Source organism: Neltuma alba, unplaced genomic scaffold (assembly GCF_004799145.2).
Source record: "Neltuma alba isolate B1F8T4 unplaced genomic scaffold, ASM479914v2 tig00011996_pilon, whole genome shotgun sequence".
Taxonomy (NCBI): domain Eukaryota; kingdom Viridiplantae; phylum Streptophyta; class Magnoliopsida; order Fabales; family Fabaceae; genus Neltuma; species Neltuma alba.
In genome coordinates this window covers 63,410-78,000 of record NW_021636569.1, presented here as the reverse complement: position 1 = coordinate 78,000, position 14,591 = coordinate 63,410, and the positions used below count along the sequence as shown (strand labels likewise).

Genomic DNA, 14,591 nt, shown 5'->3' with positions numbered 1-14,591 from the left:
CTCACCCCTCGTGGTCCTGATTCTCGCAGCAATTTCTGAACTTCATGCAGATGTTTTTAATTCTCGCAGCTCCAATGCTGTTAGGCCATATATCTTAATTAGTAACATAATCATAAACTTGGGGTTTTTTAAAAAATTTTAAAAAATGCTCTCTCGTTAGCAAGTACTTGGACTAGGCTTCTAACAAATCCTGAAAGCCAATCTTAGCTTTCATTTGTAATTGGTTTCTTTAAAACCGGTCGCTGGTCCCGTTTTGACTTGGTTTGCTGGTTTTTGACGGGTTATACCGGCCTTTGACTGGTATTTTATTTGTTTGGTTCTGGTCATTTTTCACAATGAGCTGATTACTAGTTCACCGTTTTCCACTATAATTTGGATTAGTTAGGTCGAATTTTGAAAACCACGCTTAAATGAAATAAAAAAAGAAATCCTTTTCCAGCACAAGAAATTTACAATCTAGTTCTTGTGAATGCAATAACAGATAATCGCATGTATACCTGGCACTGCTTCCCTTGAATTGATGAACATGTGCATCTACTTGTTTGAAATCAACAGGTGCTTGAGTTCTACAAGTGAAACAGAACCCAGTCACTATCTTCCTTAATTACATGAAATGTAAGTAAGAGCAGTCCCAGAAAGTGAGTCCCATAAGAAGAAAGGAGAGAAAATTCTTACAGAATCTTTTTCATGTTGTCGATGAGTTTTTCAGAATCATCAAAGTACATCGTCACGACCTCTTTCACAAAATCAGGACTGCTGTCATCTTGCAGCCTTTGAAGCTGTGTGAACTGATCGTCGATAAATCCCTTCTCACATGTAACAAAAACCCACCCACATTCAGAATCAAGCCCAACAAACCCAGAATAACACAACAAAGTTTTGAATTAATCACAAGGATCAAATACTACAGGTCTAGTTAAAGAATTGAACTCTTGTCAGATACTTCTTCACAACACAAAATTACCCGCCGGGGGGGTGGAAAGGGGGGGAAAAAAAGAACAGTGTATCAGCATACATATAATCCTCACGTTGAGCACAGAGAAGAAGAAACACAACAGAACTTAAAGATTACAGAGATTCAGACAACAGTCAGCCATAGTCCCAGGACATTGAAGAGAAATAAACCGACCTCCTGATGCATTGAAGCTTGAAGCTCGCGCAGCTGCCTCTGCAGCTGAAGAACATCCATGGTCATTCCCTCGCGTTGTCGAATGGCAGATCTCAGAAACTCTCAGGAAACAAAGGTTTGAAGTTTGGATTTTGACTTCAAATTAAGAGTGGTTGAATAGAACCAAAACCTCTCTCTCCGTTTCTCTCTCTATAAACAAGCCTGCTCTGCTGGTAAAAACCGCTAATACACACCGAGAGATATATATATATATATATATATATATATATATATAAGAGGGTGGCAGCGTTTGTCTTTATAAGAAGGAAAACTTTTTCTTTTTCTTTTTTTTTTCCGGAGAAAGATGATTTTATGGAAGGAAGAGGGAAAGGCGGTAAAAGGGTTACCAGAAATGGCGGATTTCCTTGCGTAATTCAAGACTTGCTGCTTCAGGTTATGTCTCTCCGTTAATGTATTAAGACGTTACCTACAAAAACAAAAAGGCCTCCTTTGTTTTTTCCCACTCAGAAAATGACTCCGAATTCCTTTTAAAACACAGACCTCGTTAAATGATAGCAACACGATACAAAACCAATAAAACGAAAACATAAATGCTGATCCCCGAACGTCTCACCTGCAAATTTTGGAAAGCAAACAAAAATAGATAGTACAGATTGGTGCTAGAATAAAGTTTGTCATTTATCATTTATTTAAATAAATTTATTTAAACAGAAACAGGATATATTTCTGACCAAAAAAAAAAACAGAAACAGGATATAGTAAGAAAGAGCAAAGAGGTAAAATCATTGATTTTGCTGGCCAAAAAATGGATTTGGGTGGAGCTGCCGGTTTAAGTGATCCATTATCGAATAAAATCTGAAGGGACCAATAAGAGCAGACAGCTAGGGAGCCACATGTGTTTGTCGACTCATACACGGCTTTCAACTACAACCACTAGTCAGCTGCTCATGAAACACACAATTCTGGGGTTACGTTGTTCCAAAATGTTTATTCTTTGTTTAGTGCCTCCCTCACTAGTGGAAATACACACGTTCAGATTTTCCTGGTAATATGTGATTTATCTACTGCAAAAAACATCTTTTTTTTCTGTTTGGTTTATGTCGTTCCCAAATGTTTATTCTTGTTTAGTGCCTAGCTCTCTAGTGCAACGGCACATGCTCAGATTTTCCTGGTGATGTGTGATCTGTCTGATGCAGAAAGAAAAGCTTTTGTTTTTAAATCCTGTCACTACCCTTTTCAATTTATAATTAATTAGATTCCTTATTATGATGTCCTTGGTTGTATTTTCCATTCATGAGTATGTTTCTGGAATTTTCCATCTCTTGAAAAATGTGGCAACTAATGACTTGGTCTACCACAATTAAGATCGGCGTTGACTAAACGCGTCTGGAGTTTGAACAATTGAAATCCTACTCTTCTCTATTCTTCTTTTATAAGTTCGGGAGATGAAGGTGAAGCTGGTCTATTCTCAAAATTCATGCGCAATCAATAACTACTATTCTTAAATATAAATCAATTTAATTTAATAGGTTGAATTCTTGTTACGAAATACACCCTCCAGTTCTTATTATAACTTTCAAATAATTAATTTACTGATAATAAATAATTAGTTAAAAATAATAAATGGATTAAAAATACACTTTTGTTTACAAATATATATTTATAATAAATGAGAAAAATAATGAAAGAAAATACGTGAAAAAAATATGATAAGAGAGAAATAATTAAGAAAAATATTTAAAAAATACATTAAATATTAAAACAAATACAAATCAAAGCTTATAAAATGAACCACATTCCTTTTCAAATTTCAAGTTTATAACTAGGACCAGAGGGAAAAGAGAAAAATGCATCCGATCACCAAAACCATCAAAATACTTTTAATATTAATATATATAATAAAATTTATATTCACATATAATAAATAGTTCAACCATTTTTTTTAAAAAATCCTACGCTTATACATTAGTCTCTCTAATTAAAAAAATGTATAAAGAAACATGTAACTTTTTTTGTTAAATTATTGAAAGAAAACATCAATCTGGTTCTTTCCTACAATAATAGTATTATTCATATTCTTAATATAAGATATAAGATCTAGTTTGTAGTCCTCAATAAAAATATATTAAAATCAGTAACATGGTAAGAGAAGACAGTGACACAAACATTTAAAAAATAAAAATAATTTTTTTGCCAGAAAAACAAAAATGTAGATGATACAATTCCGCATTTTGAACACTAATTTTAGTAGTATACTTTTGCTAAATGAGTAATAATCCTCGAACAAGAAAGGAGTGATATGGAAAGACAGTGCTGTTCCAATAAAATTAGACTTATAAAAGAATTAGCATTACTCTTATAATCAAAATATAATTTTAATGCATCATCAGCCAAAGATGGCATAATTGTAATCAACCCACCTAACTGTAATAATGATAAACTAATTACACATAGTGTGTTTAGATATCTCTTCAGAGGATGTTGCATCACATACTAGGGCTTTTGGACAAGCATCCATTTAGACTGCACCAAACAAACAGACAGACCGACCGACCCATCACTTAGTCAAAGAAAAATAAAAATGTAAAAAGGACCAAACAAACTATCATTCCATTTAAATCACGCCTCGTATTGATTGGGGAATTTAGAGCTTGTTTGGTTTCTTAGAGCCCCCTCTTTTGCCATGTTATACTATCTTCTAAAAAGAAACGTTCCAACACTCAAATTTACCTCAAATTGACTATTTCATTTCCTGCCCTTGTCCAAGTTCCAAACATAGCCTAAGACGTCGGTAATGAGTGAACGAGTTCTACATTCAATTTCTCTCCATTCTCTGTCTGCCTGCCAGCACAAGGATTTGCCTGAAGGATCCAATCAAACACCACACCAACACAATAAATGGGGAGAAGAAGGCATCCATGAAAACAATATTAACTGATCCTTTACAACATCATTTTGGCCCGACTCCTGGCCAATTCAATAATAATTATGTTTTTAAAAAAAAAGTTATACAACGTGGAGGGAACTCCATGCCCTGCTCCTATATACAGGCAATCTTAGATAAAATGATCAGCAGAGGAATGTGCATTCGAGATACATTCACTCAGCCTTCCAGATAGACCATAGCAACCGAACCAGCAAAACATGAATACTTGAATTCCCATCTACAGAATGTACAGGGTGACAGAAAGAGAGAGAGATCACACAATTGAGCAGCAAATAAACCTTAATTGCAGCCATATGCAATTTCTTATTCACGACTTCGTTGATGCCATAAATGACCCTCCTCAAACGTGAAGATCAACCTAAAAAATGATTAAACTCATGAGTCGATTAACAATAGATGACCATATTATAGCTGCATGGGGTATAATAGCAAAAAGGGTTACAAAATAGCTGCAATTGCAGCCGCTGTCTAAGATTTTACCTTCCTCGGAAAAGGCAAATATGCCACCAAGCATTTCCCCATCTTCTCCATCCTCCCCTGGTTGCTCCATTTCATGCCGGCCACTGCTGCCATCAACATCATCAGTTACACCTTCAGTCAATGAGTCACTTCCATGATGCTCCAATGTCTTGCAGTGGTCATCCTGGAAAGGTTGACCCACAACTCCTTTGCCATGCATTATTGATGGCACCCCTGGAGGTTTTCCCATGGGAGCATCTTGGTCTGGTACTGGCACTGAGCCGTCATTGATCCCAACACCTGCATTTTCTTGCATTCCCGGTGTTACCCCATTCCCCTGAAATAACAAACTGCTTTGGATGCTATGGTCAGCATGAGCATCAACATGCTTCGAACCTCCAGAAAGGAAAGAAAAATTTTCTGGCAACGTATGGTTCTGCAGAGGAGGCTCAACAATGATTGTCCCCATCCGTTCCAAGTAGATCTCATTAAGCATCTGACAACTGGATGCAACTTGATCCAGGTCAAGAAAATTTTCAGTTCTTCTTGATGAACCTAAAGGTACAAAAAGGACAACAATACCATCACCATTAGATATTAAAAAAAAATTTACAGAAATACTTAGGAGCAGGATTTAGAAGTAAAACAGATTTGCATAATATTGGGGAAGGATTTTCTACATGCAGCAGATGCAGGCAATGCAAAAAATTACCAAAATGCAATGATTTGTAATGGGCACCAATATTCCTCCGCTGAGTCTCTGACAGGACCTCAATGATTGCTTCCCTCTTTCTCCACAATTTATGAAACTAAAAAAAGCTGGTTAAGTAACTTTACGTGGAATAATATCTTACCCCCATCAGAGCTTTCTGTAGAACTGAGTGACGCTGGCTTTGAGTGACAAATAACCGTCACTTCAGCAGATGTCTTGTCTTCAGCTTGATGAGAAACCGAAGATGAAGAGCTTGAAGATCTTTCCCCAGTAAAACCTCTGAGTAAAACAACAAAATATTGACTATATAGCGTTGCTGGATAATACTATATGCATTGTGCAAGACATTACATCTAAGTGATCAAGGTAATCCAAATCAACATATCATAGTGTCACTGTGAGGAGCAGATGCTCAACACATTGATGACCTTAGAAACCTAGCAACATCTGATAAAACTGATTTTCTCCGTAAGGAACGCATGCAGAATTGCATTGCACACTTTGATACTAACATTCAGCGTAGGAAAAGAGGAAACACTTGATAATTTCTCTCCTTCAAGGGCGAGACCAACAGAGCAGATATAGTGAAGGCCAACAACCTTTATAATATGAGAAAACAAAATAATCCTCAGTTCAATCTTAAAATTCCATGGTTGCAGGCAAAATTCTATAAACTAGAATCACATAAAACTTAGATATCCATACAAAATATCAATAGATATCAGGTGCACCTCAAGATAGCCAAATAAGTGAAACCAATATGCAGTTATCTTAATTGTACGCCACTGTCATGGGCAATTGTATTAACCTATTTACTCTATATGCCAGGATGCAGAATCTGGGAATGAATAACAATATGGGTATCACCTCTCGTTCCAGCTTGGTCTGATGCTATGGAAATGGTCAAAAACAGGCAATAGCTCCTTCCGTTTTACTTCAACTTCATTGACAGAGATCTGTTCAATTTCAGACTCTCCACTAGCAACAGTACTAGTTCTCAAAGAATTCATAGAATAGAAGCAAATCTGTTAAAATGAGGAACATCATTAACAGAACCAACCAAATTAACAATCCGCACAAGCATGGAAACTTTTGCATAAAAGATACCTTAGACTTCTGCCATATGGGAAGCCTTCCAAAGTTTACCTGTACCTCAGCATTAGATAGATACCACTGGGATCTTTCTTGGGCCTTTCCAGTGGAGCACTTTACCACTTTTTCCCCAGCACCGTCATTTATATCCAAATAATCCAATCCATTGCTATCAGGACAGCATGTTTTCTCTTGAACTATCTCAGTACCATCCTCTCTATCAAAAGTATTGCTACAAGGATCCCCTCGCTCTGGCCATTCTGACCGTCTACATACATCCCACCACTGAATAGGCTCAACTTTTACTCTGAACTCATCATCTTGAATGTGCATGAGTGAAGCTGACTGGGTTATTGAACCACTATCACTAGGTTCTGGGCCAACAGAAGGCAGGAGTTCATGTTGAACAACATGACCAGATGGTGTGTAGACCAACAGATGCTCAAGGGGCTTTGCCTTCATATTGGCATGCTGCTGTGAGTGAGATAACGAATTATGAAAGACAGCAGCAAGAGCACCGGAGGGCACAAAAACTTTTCCTGTCACATTAGCAGAACCATGTACTGTATTAAGCCATCCAAAACTGCTATATTTTATGCGGCACACTACAGAAAGGGCAGCAGGTGCTGGAGGAGGCAAAGATTGCTGATCAGACATGGAATATGATGTGGACCACCAAGGTAGTGATAAAACTGGAAGCAAGGAGGGTTCTTCTCCCTGAGAATTAATAATTCGGAAACCAGTACCACCTCCAAACGGAGACAAAACAAAAAGATGACAAGTCCCCTTGGATGAAACAATGGCAATCCATTGGCTAAAATGACTAAAACATATGTCCTGGATCATCTGTCAAATGAAGAATAAAGACGCACATCAAAAGGGTGTGAACACAGGCCATAGGACAAGGTCAAACTTGACAAGCAAACACACATATCAAAACTACAATATACTAACAGCTGATGTTATCCCACGATGAAGTTTATAAAGATGCACGTGAGAGGAGCTCCAGTCATAGCTTGGAACACCTGGTCCCTTGCGTGTGCATGATGGCATTATCCGGAAGATGTTGATGTTATTCCCATAGACTGACGCACTGACCAGAAGAGTCCCACTGGGATCAAAACATAGTGCAGATATAGGACTAGTGTGAGCCTTAAATTGTGAAATGATGGCTCTTGATACGAAGTCCTTTACAACAACCTGCAATCAGCAATAAGAACCAAGTAAACGATCATTCTCATCAAATGCTCATAAATTTCCAATTTTTAAATAGCTCAACCATCATGAAATAATACCAACCATTCCTGCATTATCCATGTCCATTCCTGCAACCCTACCAACTTTCCAGCCTGAGTTTGAAGGCACTGGAGAACTAGAACCATCAGGAAGCAGCTCTTGACAGTATTTGATTAATCCAGAAGCCAGATGTTTGCCAGATTCCATTGCATAACGAGCAACCAAGCTACCACTGCCGGGAGATGTTGATGGACTAGCCCCTGGAGAAGGACTCAGGTTTTGTGGGCTCAGGCGGCCTACGTTTAAGGGCAGTGGATTGTTAGAAGCATATGCTAACCACCTTGGACCCACAGCCAGTGGACCGTAACCAACATTAACACTTGGTGTTCCTTGTCCTGCTAGCTGAGGAACAGGATAGGTGAGCACGCTGAATCTATTCTCAAGAGTCAATGCATCAAAACAATATACCTGCCATGAGTTAGAGAAAGTATATCAATCACGGTATATCTAATACAAATTAACTGAGTCAAATAAACCCCATCATCTTTTATTTGACAGAAATGTGATACAGCAAGTAATTAATTCAGTAAAACAAGTTAAATAATCTCAAAAGGAATTGGAGAAACCACAGCATACTTGTGTAGCAAGACCAACAGCTACTATGCGAGAACTGCATCTGATCATACAGACTATGGACCGAAATCTCAAAATATGGACATAAGTATGAGACTTTAGGGAGTAGAACCGAACAGCTGTTGCAGAGCTGACACAGTTCCCAGATTGAGTCTCCAAATTACCATCTCCTCCCAAACCACCCAAATGGGTGCGGTTCTGGCTGCTAATGCTGGAGTCGTCACCAGCAACAACCAGCAGTAAGGGATGTGATTTTCTAAATCCTTCCTGACCATCAATCCCTACAGGGAAAGGTTGCATCTGTAAGAAAGAAACAGGACCATCACGCTTTGAGACCAGTTCACTGAAGCTAGATGCATCCTCCACGTCAAGAACTTGAAACCCATTCAGATAACCAAGCAAGAGAACGCGCTTAAAGATAGACTGCTCAAGCTCCAGCTTATCAAAACCAGCCCATGTTACCTGTTGGCAAATAAGTAAAGGAAAAATTATAATTACAGGGAAAGATTGTGGATACAGGAGCTGATGAATTTAAATTGCAAGAGATCTCGGGAAGACAGAAAGTTTATCATAACAAGAACACTTAACAGAAATATTGCAAAACCACTCAACCTGCGTATGAGCTAAATGATAAAAGTTTTTTATAACTCCATTTGTGGATTTACCAAGTCAAAGCTAGTAAAACAATCATTGAAACTAAAATAAGTTTAGCTATTTGAGTTGATATCAACTATCATGTCTGTTCACATTCAAGCGTCTGAAATAAATATAAGTACGGAACCTTGGTACAGTTTATTTGTTACCTTGTAGGCAGTTGGCAGGAAGTTATTCAAATTAACATGATTATTCCCTATGATAGCTCACGGGTTCTGAATACATTCCTGCTAAGCTAGTTAGTAAACAGACTCAAAATGTTTTCCTGCAGTAGAATACATAGGTGAAAATATGTCCCGCAAAGTGAAGAGTGACCCATAAATTTCTCCTATTCAATCACTATAAAGTTCGACCATGCATCTTTTATGATATGTTGGTAGTGTCTAATGCATGCGTATTGGAAAAAATAACTTAAGCGAACTTTATATGAGCTTAAATTAAGCAAAAGCTTGAGCGAGTATATAATGGTCGCTGATATCTTCAGTTGTAAACTAATGTATGCGTAATTTTAGACCTAACTCACTGGGACATTGATATTCCTTCCGCGTCAACTGTTGATTAAAGAAAAAATATTGGACTCGCATCCGTGATTAAGTCCTTCGTGTTCCCAGTGATTAATCCAATAAAGACAAGAATCATTACAGTTTTAAACGCCAATGATAATAAAGTATGCAACAGTAGGACTTATTAATATAATTGTAGAATAAGAACCACTACATGAATTTATTCCGAACGATCACATTAATCACCACCGCCCATAATTTCAAATTGACGAGGCAATCTTTCCCGCTCTCTCGGATTCTTCCAAAAACGCGAACTCGATGTCAGACAACAGGGTATAAAGCACTTAAGTAATTTCATCTGTTCTTTAGAGCGACTGTAAAACAAAAATTCCGAAAACGGAGAAGTACCTGATCCTTGTGATCCTCAGAAGGAGACGAGATGGAAGCAGCAACAGAGGCGCCAGCAGAGCGTACTGTGGAAGCAACGTTGCCAGCATTCGTAGACACAGTCTTGAGGCAGGAAGAGATAATCCTCAATGAATTCGGCAACAAGCCGTTGTTCTTCCCCTTCCCTTTCTTCATGATGATTCCGCGGCTTCAACTCACCGGCAGCGACAGAGCAAAACTAGTGGTTTTCGCACAAGGTTCTAGCTCCTCGAGGTGCGGCGCTGCCGGCACCATCACCGCCTCCACCGACAAGAAACATTTCCGATCAGAGAAGACCGGATATTGCATTCGATGGGAGGACGATCAGAGCAGAATATGGAGGTGGATGAGCTTGCTTGTTCGCTGGGTTTGACCCGAAGGTGATGAGAAAGTTCGAAACCTCTGTGTATCGCTCAGATTATATCAACGCTTTGCTACTACTATAGCTGCTTTCGCTTTCTCTTCCATCACTGCAGCTGTTAGACTCCTCTGCCAGTAATTTCCAATTTTTCTCCTCCCTCCCTCCTCCCTTTTCTCTCTTCCTCGTTTCCTTTTGCTTTGTACTGTTTTGATCGTGGTAAATAAAACGAACGGATTGGGCCTTGTAGATACTGGGATACAGATCCGCTCGATATTTACTGCTTCAAAACTTAAAACATTCGTCATTTCAAATTTTCAGTTTGCAGCTAACAAAATTTATAAATTTGTTAGTGGGAAAATTTTATACAATAGTTGATAAAAATTTCTTTTTGATACCACCATAAAAAAAAAAATGATATATCATTAAGTTAAAACGGTTGTATTTTTATATTAAAATACATATAAATTATAAAAAGTTATTATTTTTTTGTTGATGATAAGATAATTTTAAAATGTGCTTATTTAAACTCTGACTTTAAATTAATTTTATTTATTAATTTAATTCTAATATTTTAAAGAGTAAGAAAATTGTATCTAGCCATTTGAGATTAATTCAAATGATGCGAGTAAAATAAAAAAAAAATTAGAAAATAGGTAGACCCAGAATACAGAGGCCTCCACATGCTAGAGATCTAAAATCCCAACCCCTAAGGCATTTAAGATTGGCCAATTAGACAATAACTTGATGCCACGGAAAATAACTTGATTGTGGATTGGACAGCTAAAGCTTCACTTTGTGAGTTGTGGCCGGTCGATTAGGCGCGGAGACCTTCGACTGTCTCGAATGAATTTTGGACAAGAAAGCTACTAATTTTGTTTGGAATGCTGGTTAACTATATTGTTGCTGATTTTTGTTTTATTTCCTTGCTATTTTGGTTTTTCCCCCCCTACTCGTCGAACTTTGTAAGACTTTGTTGCCTTAATATAGCTTCTTCGTTGGCAAAAGAAAAAATAATGTAGGATCTACCTTCTCTTTTTTTTTTTCCCCAAGTCACAAAGATAGTAATAAATGTGAATGGGTGTAAGATATTCCTGATGTAGGTGTAAAATGCCTCCCCAAGTGTCGTAACAAGAAATTAAACCTCTCCCTTATAGGTGAGAGGTGCAGTTGTTACCATTAAACACATGGATTATAGGTGGTATTGATAGTATATTCTGGTGGGAATATGGCTTTGACTTTGGCAATATTTATTTTGTGATGGGATGAAGGAAGAAACTAGAGTCACTGTACAGATTCTTCAATATGTTATAGAACTGTTTGCCATCATTATGCGCCTCATTTAACTGTCATAAACCAAAAGGTTGTTAAGCGCAGCATCAAAAAAACTAAGCACCCGTGGTTGCCTTTAACTCAACCCCAAAGCCTTTTTTTTGGCCTTTTTCTCCAAATAAAGCCTTTAACTTCTTAACTTCTTTAATCAAGTGTGCGGCCATCCTCCAAGCATATTTATCTTCATCCTAAATCCTGGAATTTCCCATCCAAACTCCGCGTACAAAGAAAAAGAAGGGAGAGAATTAAGGAACCAAGACTGGAATGAAGTTTTTTCCTTAAATAACTTAATATTTTATCTCTTCTATGGAAAAAAAGTCTAAATATATACATATGATGTGAGATGGATCTATTTTTTTTAAAAAAAATCATCATAAAATTGCTGTAGAGTTCAAAATAAGATTAAAAAAAAATCTCAAACATCCTTCCTCTGAACTCTACAAAAATTTGTCCCACGAACTAAGACTAATAAAAAGCTTGCTTTCCTTATGCTTCACGTACCGAGCAAGAGAAAATGCTTGACGAGGCAACTTCTCAAACTGTATCTTTGAGCAGGATTTTCAACCGCATCAGTGCGGTAAGATTTTTTCCCAGAAAAACAGGGACCGTTTTCTGCGGTGGGAAAAAAACAAAAGGACCCATGAAATTTCTGGCTCTTCCGCATTATTCAGGGTCAAGAAGCTCTTCTTGGAATAGCTTTCGGAAAAATGGCAGTCGACTTTTCTTCATGCTCTTGAAGCAGCTCAGATTGCCACTCAGAAGCTGCACAATCTGCACCACAAATCCAAACATCTGTGTTCTTCAATGATGAACCTCCTTATAAGTCAACATTTATATACATAGACTACGTAAGAAGCAAAAAGGGAAACGTACCTGTCTCATGGTGGGTCTGCGAATCGAAGACCGGTGTATACACAAAGAAGCGACCAATAGGACGAGATTCATCTGCCGACAATCGAACGCATCACCTAGCGATGGATCAACCAACTCCCTGATTCTGTTCTTTTTCAACAATGGTTTTGCCTGCAAAATTCATTGCACGCAAACTAAGAGACATCCCCAAATAAGCTTTTGTTAAAGACTCCTTTTCAAAAGGGACATTCATACCCACAAGACAAGGCTTTGCTGTGAATAATCAAGGGCTCGCCTGCCAGTGACCAGTTCCAGTAACAGAACACCAAAAGCAAATACATCTGTTTTCTCGTCTACTATGCCATGAAGCAAGTACTCAGGAGCAAGATAACTGTTACATTGGGAAAAAAAGGGTGTGAGGAGAGCTAGAAATGGCCAAATGAGAAGCATCTAAACTAGATAAAATTAAGGTGGTCACAAACCCAAAGGTTCCTTCGAACTTTGAAACGGTGTGGTGAGTCCAGTTCTCAGGGAGCCATTTTGCTAGTCCATAATCACAAATCTGCAAATAAACTTCACAACATTTCAATCTAGTCCTTACTGTATTGTTTATGGAATTGAACTTGCAAGCAGAGAAGGCAAAATCAAACCTGTGGCTCGTAATCCTCTGTGAGTAAGATATTTGCTGCCTTTATATCTCTGTGGATAATTCTTCTTTGACATCCCTCGTGGAGATATAATATACCCTTGGCTGTTCCTAAAGCAATGCTATACCTAATACACCATGGAAGGTTTTCCTTGGAGCCTAATACCAGAGAACGACAGAATTAGAAGTTTTGATCAAAACAGAACAACATTTGTGGAAGGAAAATTTTTAGCATATACCGTGAAGCACAGAAGCTAAGCTTCCTTTTTCTGATAATTCAAGAACAAGGTGCATGCCTCCTTCAACGCCATAGCCTACTAGCTTTGCAGTATTGGGATGATTAACATGTGCCATTATGCCGAGTTCTGATAAGAAGTCACCAATAATCTCATCTTGGGATCCACGTGTCAGCTTCTTAATTGCTACTAGCTGACCATTTGGCAAGCACCCTTTGTAGACTTCAGCGTACCCACCTTTCCCAATAAGGTTTTCTGCAACCAAAACAGAGGTAAGTTTTTTTTCACACAAGAAGATGAACATTTCTCAGTGAGAAAATCAAATTTTAAAACCCCATCAGTACATGCCTTGACTGAAGGAACTGGTTGCAAGCAGAATTTCCTTATGAGTGAAGATCTTCCATGGTGAATTGTGGAGAGACGAATCTGCACCTAAGCGGGAACTTGGAAATATAGTCTCTCTCATGCTTCTGCTCATTCTCTTAGACAGCTTGAGGACGCTGAGAGGAGGATGCATGGTGGGCGCAGGTTTTTTAGACCTGTTCGTCAGATTTTGGAGAAATCCACGCCATTTGGAAGCAAATTTTGACTTATCTTGAGCCTCAGAATCTATGGTGGGTTCCTTGGGAGAACTTGTGTCTGATTCTGAGCTCCTAAAATAGTCCTCAAGAACCCCAACTGGGGAATCTGCCTTCTCCTTCATTTCTCCAGACCGCAATTCCAGACCCACGCACCTCCACCTTCTTGCACAAAGGGAAATGGCAAAAAATTTTCGGGTTCTTCCTCCAAATTTATGACAAGTATTCATGCAGTTTGAGCCAGATATTGAACATGATGAGGTATTAAAAGCAATCCAGAGGATACAATATAAGACTTTGTATGACAATATAGATAACCACAGAAATTAGCTAAATCTAAGAAACGTTCTTAAAGTTTACTGAACAAGAAAACAGGGGACACCGGGTTTTGAAGATGACACGGCACAGAGGATTGCAGACAAAGCATCACAAAACAGAGTAAAACTGGTAGAACAGAAAAGCTGAAGGCGATTCAGAGAGACAATAGAAATTCATTAAAGAGAAGGACAAGAACAGAAGACAGGAGAAAATGAATATGTTCGCGTATAGATTTGGGACAGAGAAAGAGAGGAAGGAAGGCTCTGAGACAGTTGAGTGGGCAGACGCAGACATCACAGGCTAAGGCAGAGGCTGCTTACTTAACCTTTCCGCTTCAACAAACAAGGAACACATACGTTTTCAATATATTTCAATCACAATATTTAATTACGTAATTAAAAAAAAGAATATGGACTTCAGATGTGTTGGAGATGGAGATGTAATTGAAGATTAACATGGATGGACGTAACAAGTAAGAAA

At 38.2% G+C, this 14,591-nt stretch overlaps 3 protein-coding genes across 4 annotated transcripts; all 3 read right to left on the bottom strand.

Moving 5' to 3' along the window:
• Nucleotide 1: 1 nt before the first annotated feature.
• LOC114720733 (histidine-containing phosphotransfer protein 2) lies at nt 2-1,345 on the bottom strand. Its single transcript, XM_028906417.1, has 4 exons — nt 1,130-1,345; nt 676-806; nt 498-566; nt 2-77 (listed from the first exon to the last, which is right to left on the bottom strand). Exons 1-4 carry the CDS (start codon nt 1,193-1,195, stop codon nt 2-4), a joined length of 342 nt encoding a protein of 113 aa, XP_028762250.1. The 5' UTR covers nt 1,196-1,345.
• Nucleotides 1,346-4,028: 2,683 nt separating this feature from the next.
• LOC114720732 (autophagy-related protein 18g) lies at nt 4,029-10,321 on the bottom strand. 2 transcript variants are annotated; one of them, XM_028906416.1, is made up of 10 exons: nt 9,774-9,855; nt 9,012-9,127; nt 8,212-8,670; nt 7,639-8,043; nt 7,294-7,539; nt 6,355-7,185; nt 6,115-6,272; nt 5,390-5,526; nt 4,557-5,090; nt 4,029-4,434 (listed from the first exon to the last, which is right to left on the bottom strand). In XM_028906416.1, exons 3-10 carry the CDS (start codon nt 8,506-8,508, stop codon nt 4,430-4,432), a joined length of 2,613 nt encoding a protein of 870 aa, XP_028762249.1. In that variant the 5' UTR covers nt 8,509-8,670; nt 9,012-9,127; nt 9,774-9,855; the 3' UTR covers nt 4,029-4,429. The 2 variants fall into 2 exon arrangements, with proteins under 2 accessions (XP_028762249.1, XP_028762247.1); XM_028906414.1 differs by lacking the exon at nt 9,012-9,127 and having other exon boundaries at nt 9,774-10,321.
• A 1,430-nt stretch (nt 10,322-11,751) lies between these two features.
• Nucleotides 11,752-14,591, bottom strand: LOC114720727 (receptor-like cytosolic serine/threonine-protein kinase RBK2). Its single transcript, XM_028906409.1, has 8 exons — nt 14,582-14,591; nt 13,564-14,374; nt 13,219-13,470; nt 12,984-13,138; nt 12,816-12,895; nt 12,589-12,724; nt 12,355-12,504; nt 11,752-12,252 (listed from the first exon to the last, which is right to left on the bottom strand). Exons 2-8 carry the CDS (start codon nt 14,021-14,023, stop codon nt 12,145-12,147), a joined length of 1,341 nt encoding a protein of 446 aa, XP_028762242.1. The 5' UTR covers nt 14,024-14,374; nt 14,582-14,591; the 3' UTR covers nt 11,752-12,144.

Bases quoted from the DNA above. Each gene is read 5' to 3' on its own strand.
- LOC114720732 (XM_028906414.1), bottom strand. From the start codon at position 9,947: ATGAAGAAAGGGAAGGGGAAGAACAACGGCTTGTTGCCGAATTCATTG. The intron at 8,671-9,773 runs GTACTTCTCCGT...ATTTGCCAACAG, and splicing joins CTGAGGATCACAAGGATCAG to GTAACATGGGCTGGTTTTGA. The intron at 5,091-5,389 runs GTAAGATATTAT...TTGTACCTTTAG, and splicing joins TACAGAAAGCTCTGATGGGG to GTTCATCAAGAAGAACTGAA.
- LOC114720727 (XM_028906409.1), bottom strand. From the start codon at position 14,023: ATGAATACTTGTCATAAATTTGGAGGAAGAACCCGAAAATTTTTTGCC. The intron at 13,471-13,563 runs GCATGTACTGAT...TTTTGGTTGCAG, and splicing joins AACCAGTTCCTTCAGTCAAG to AAAACCTTATTGGGAAAGGT. The intron at 13,139-13,218 runs GTATATGCTAAA...CTCTGGTATTAG, and splicing joins CTTAGCTTCTGTGCTTCACG to GCTCCAAGGAAAACCTTCCA.
- LOC114720733 (XM_028906417.1), bottom strand. From the start codon at position 1,195: ATGACCATGGATGTTCTTCAGCTGCAGAGGCAGCTGCGCGAGCTTCAA. The intron at 807-1,129 runs GTCGGTTTATTT...ACATGTGAGAAG, and splicing joins AAGCTTCAATGCATCAGGAG to GGATTTATCGACGATCAGTT. The intron at 567-675 runs GTAAGAATTTTC...TTTCACTTGTAG, and splicing joins GACAACATGAAAAAGATTCT to AACTCAAGCACCTGTTGATT.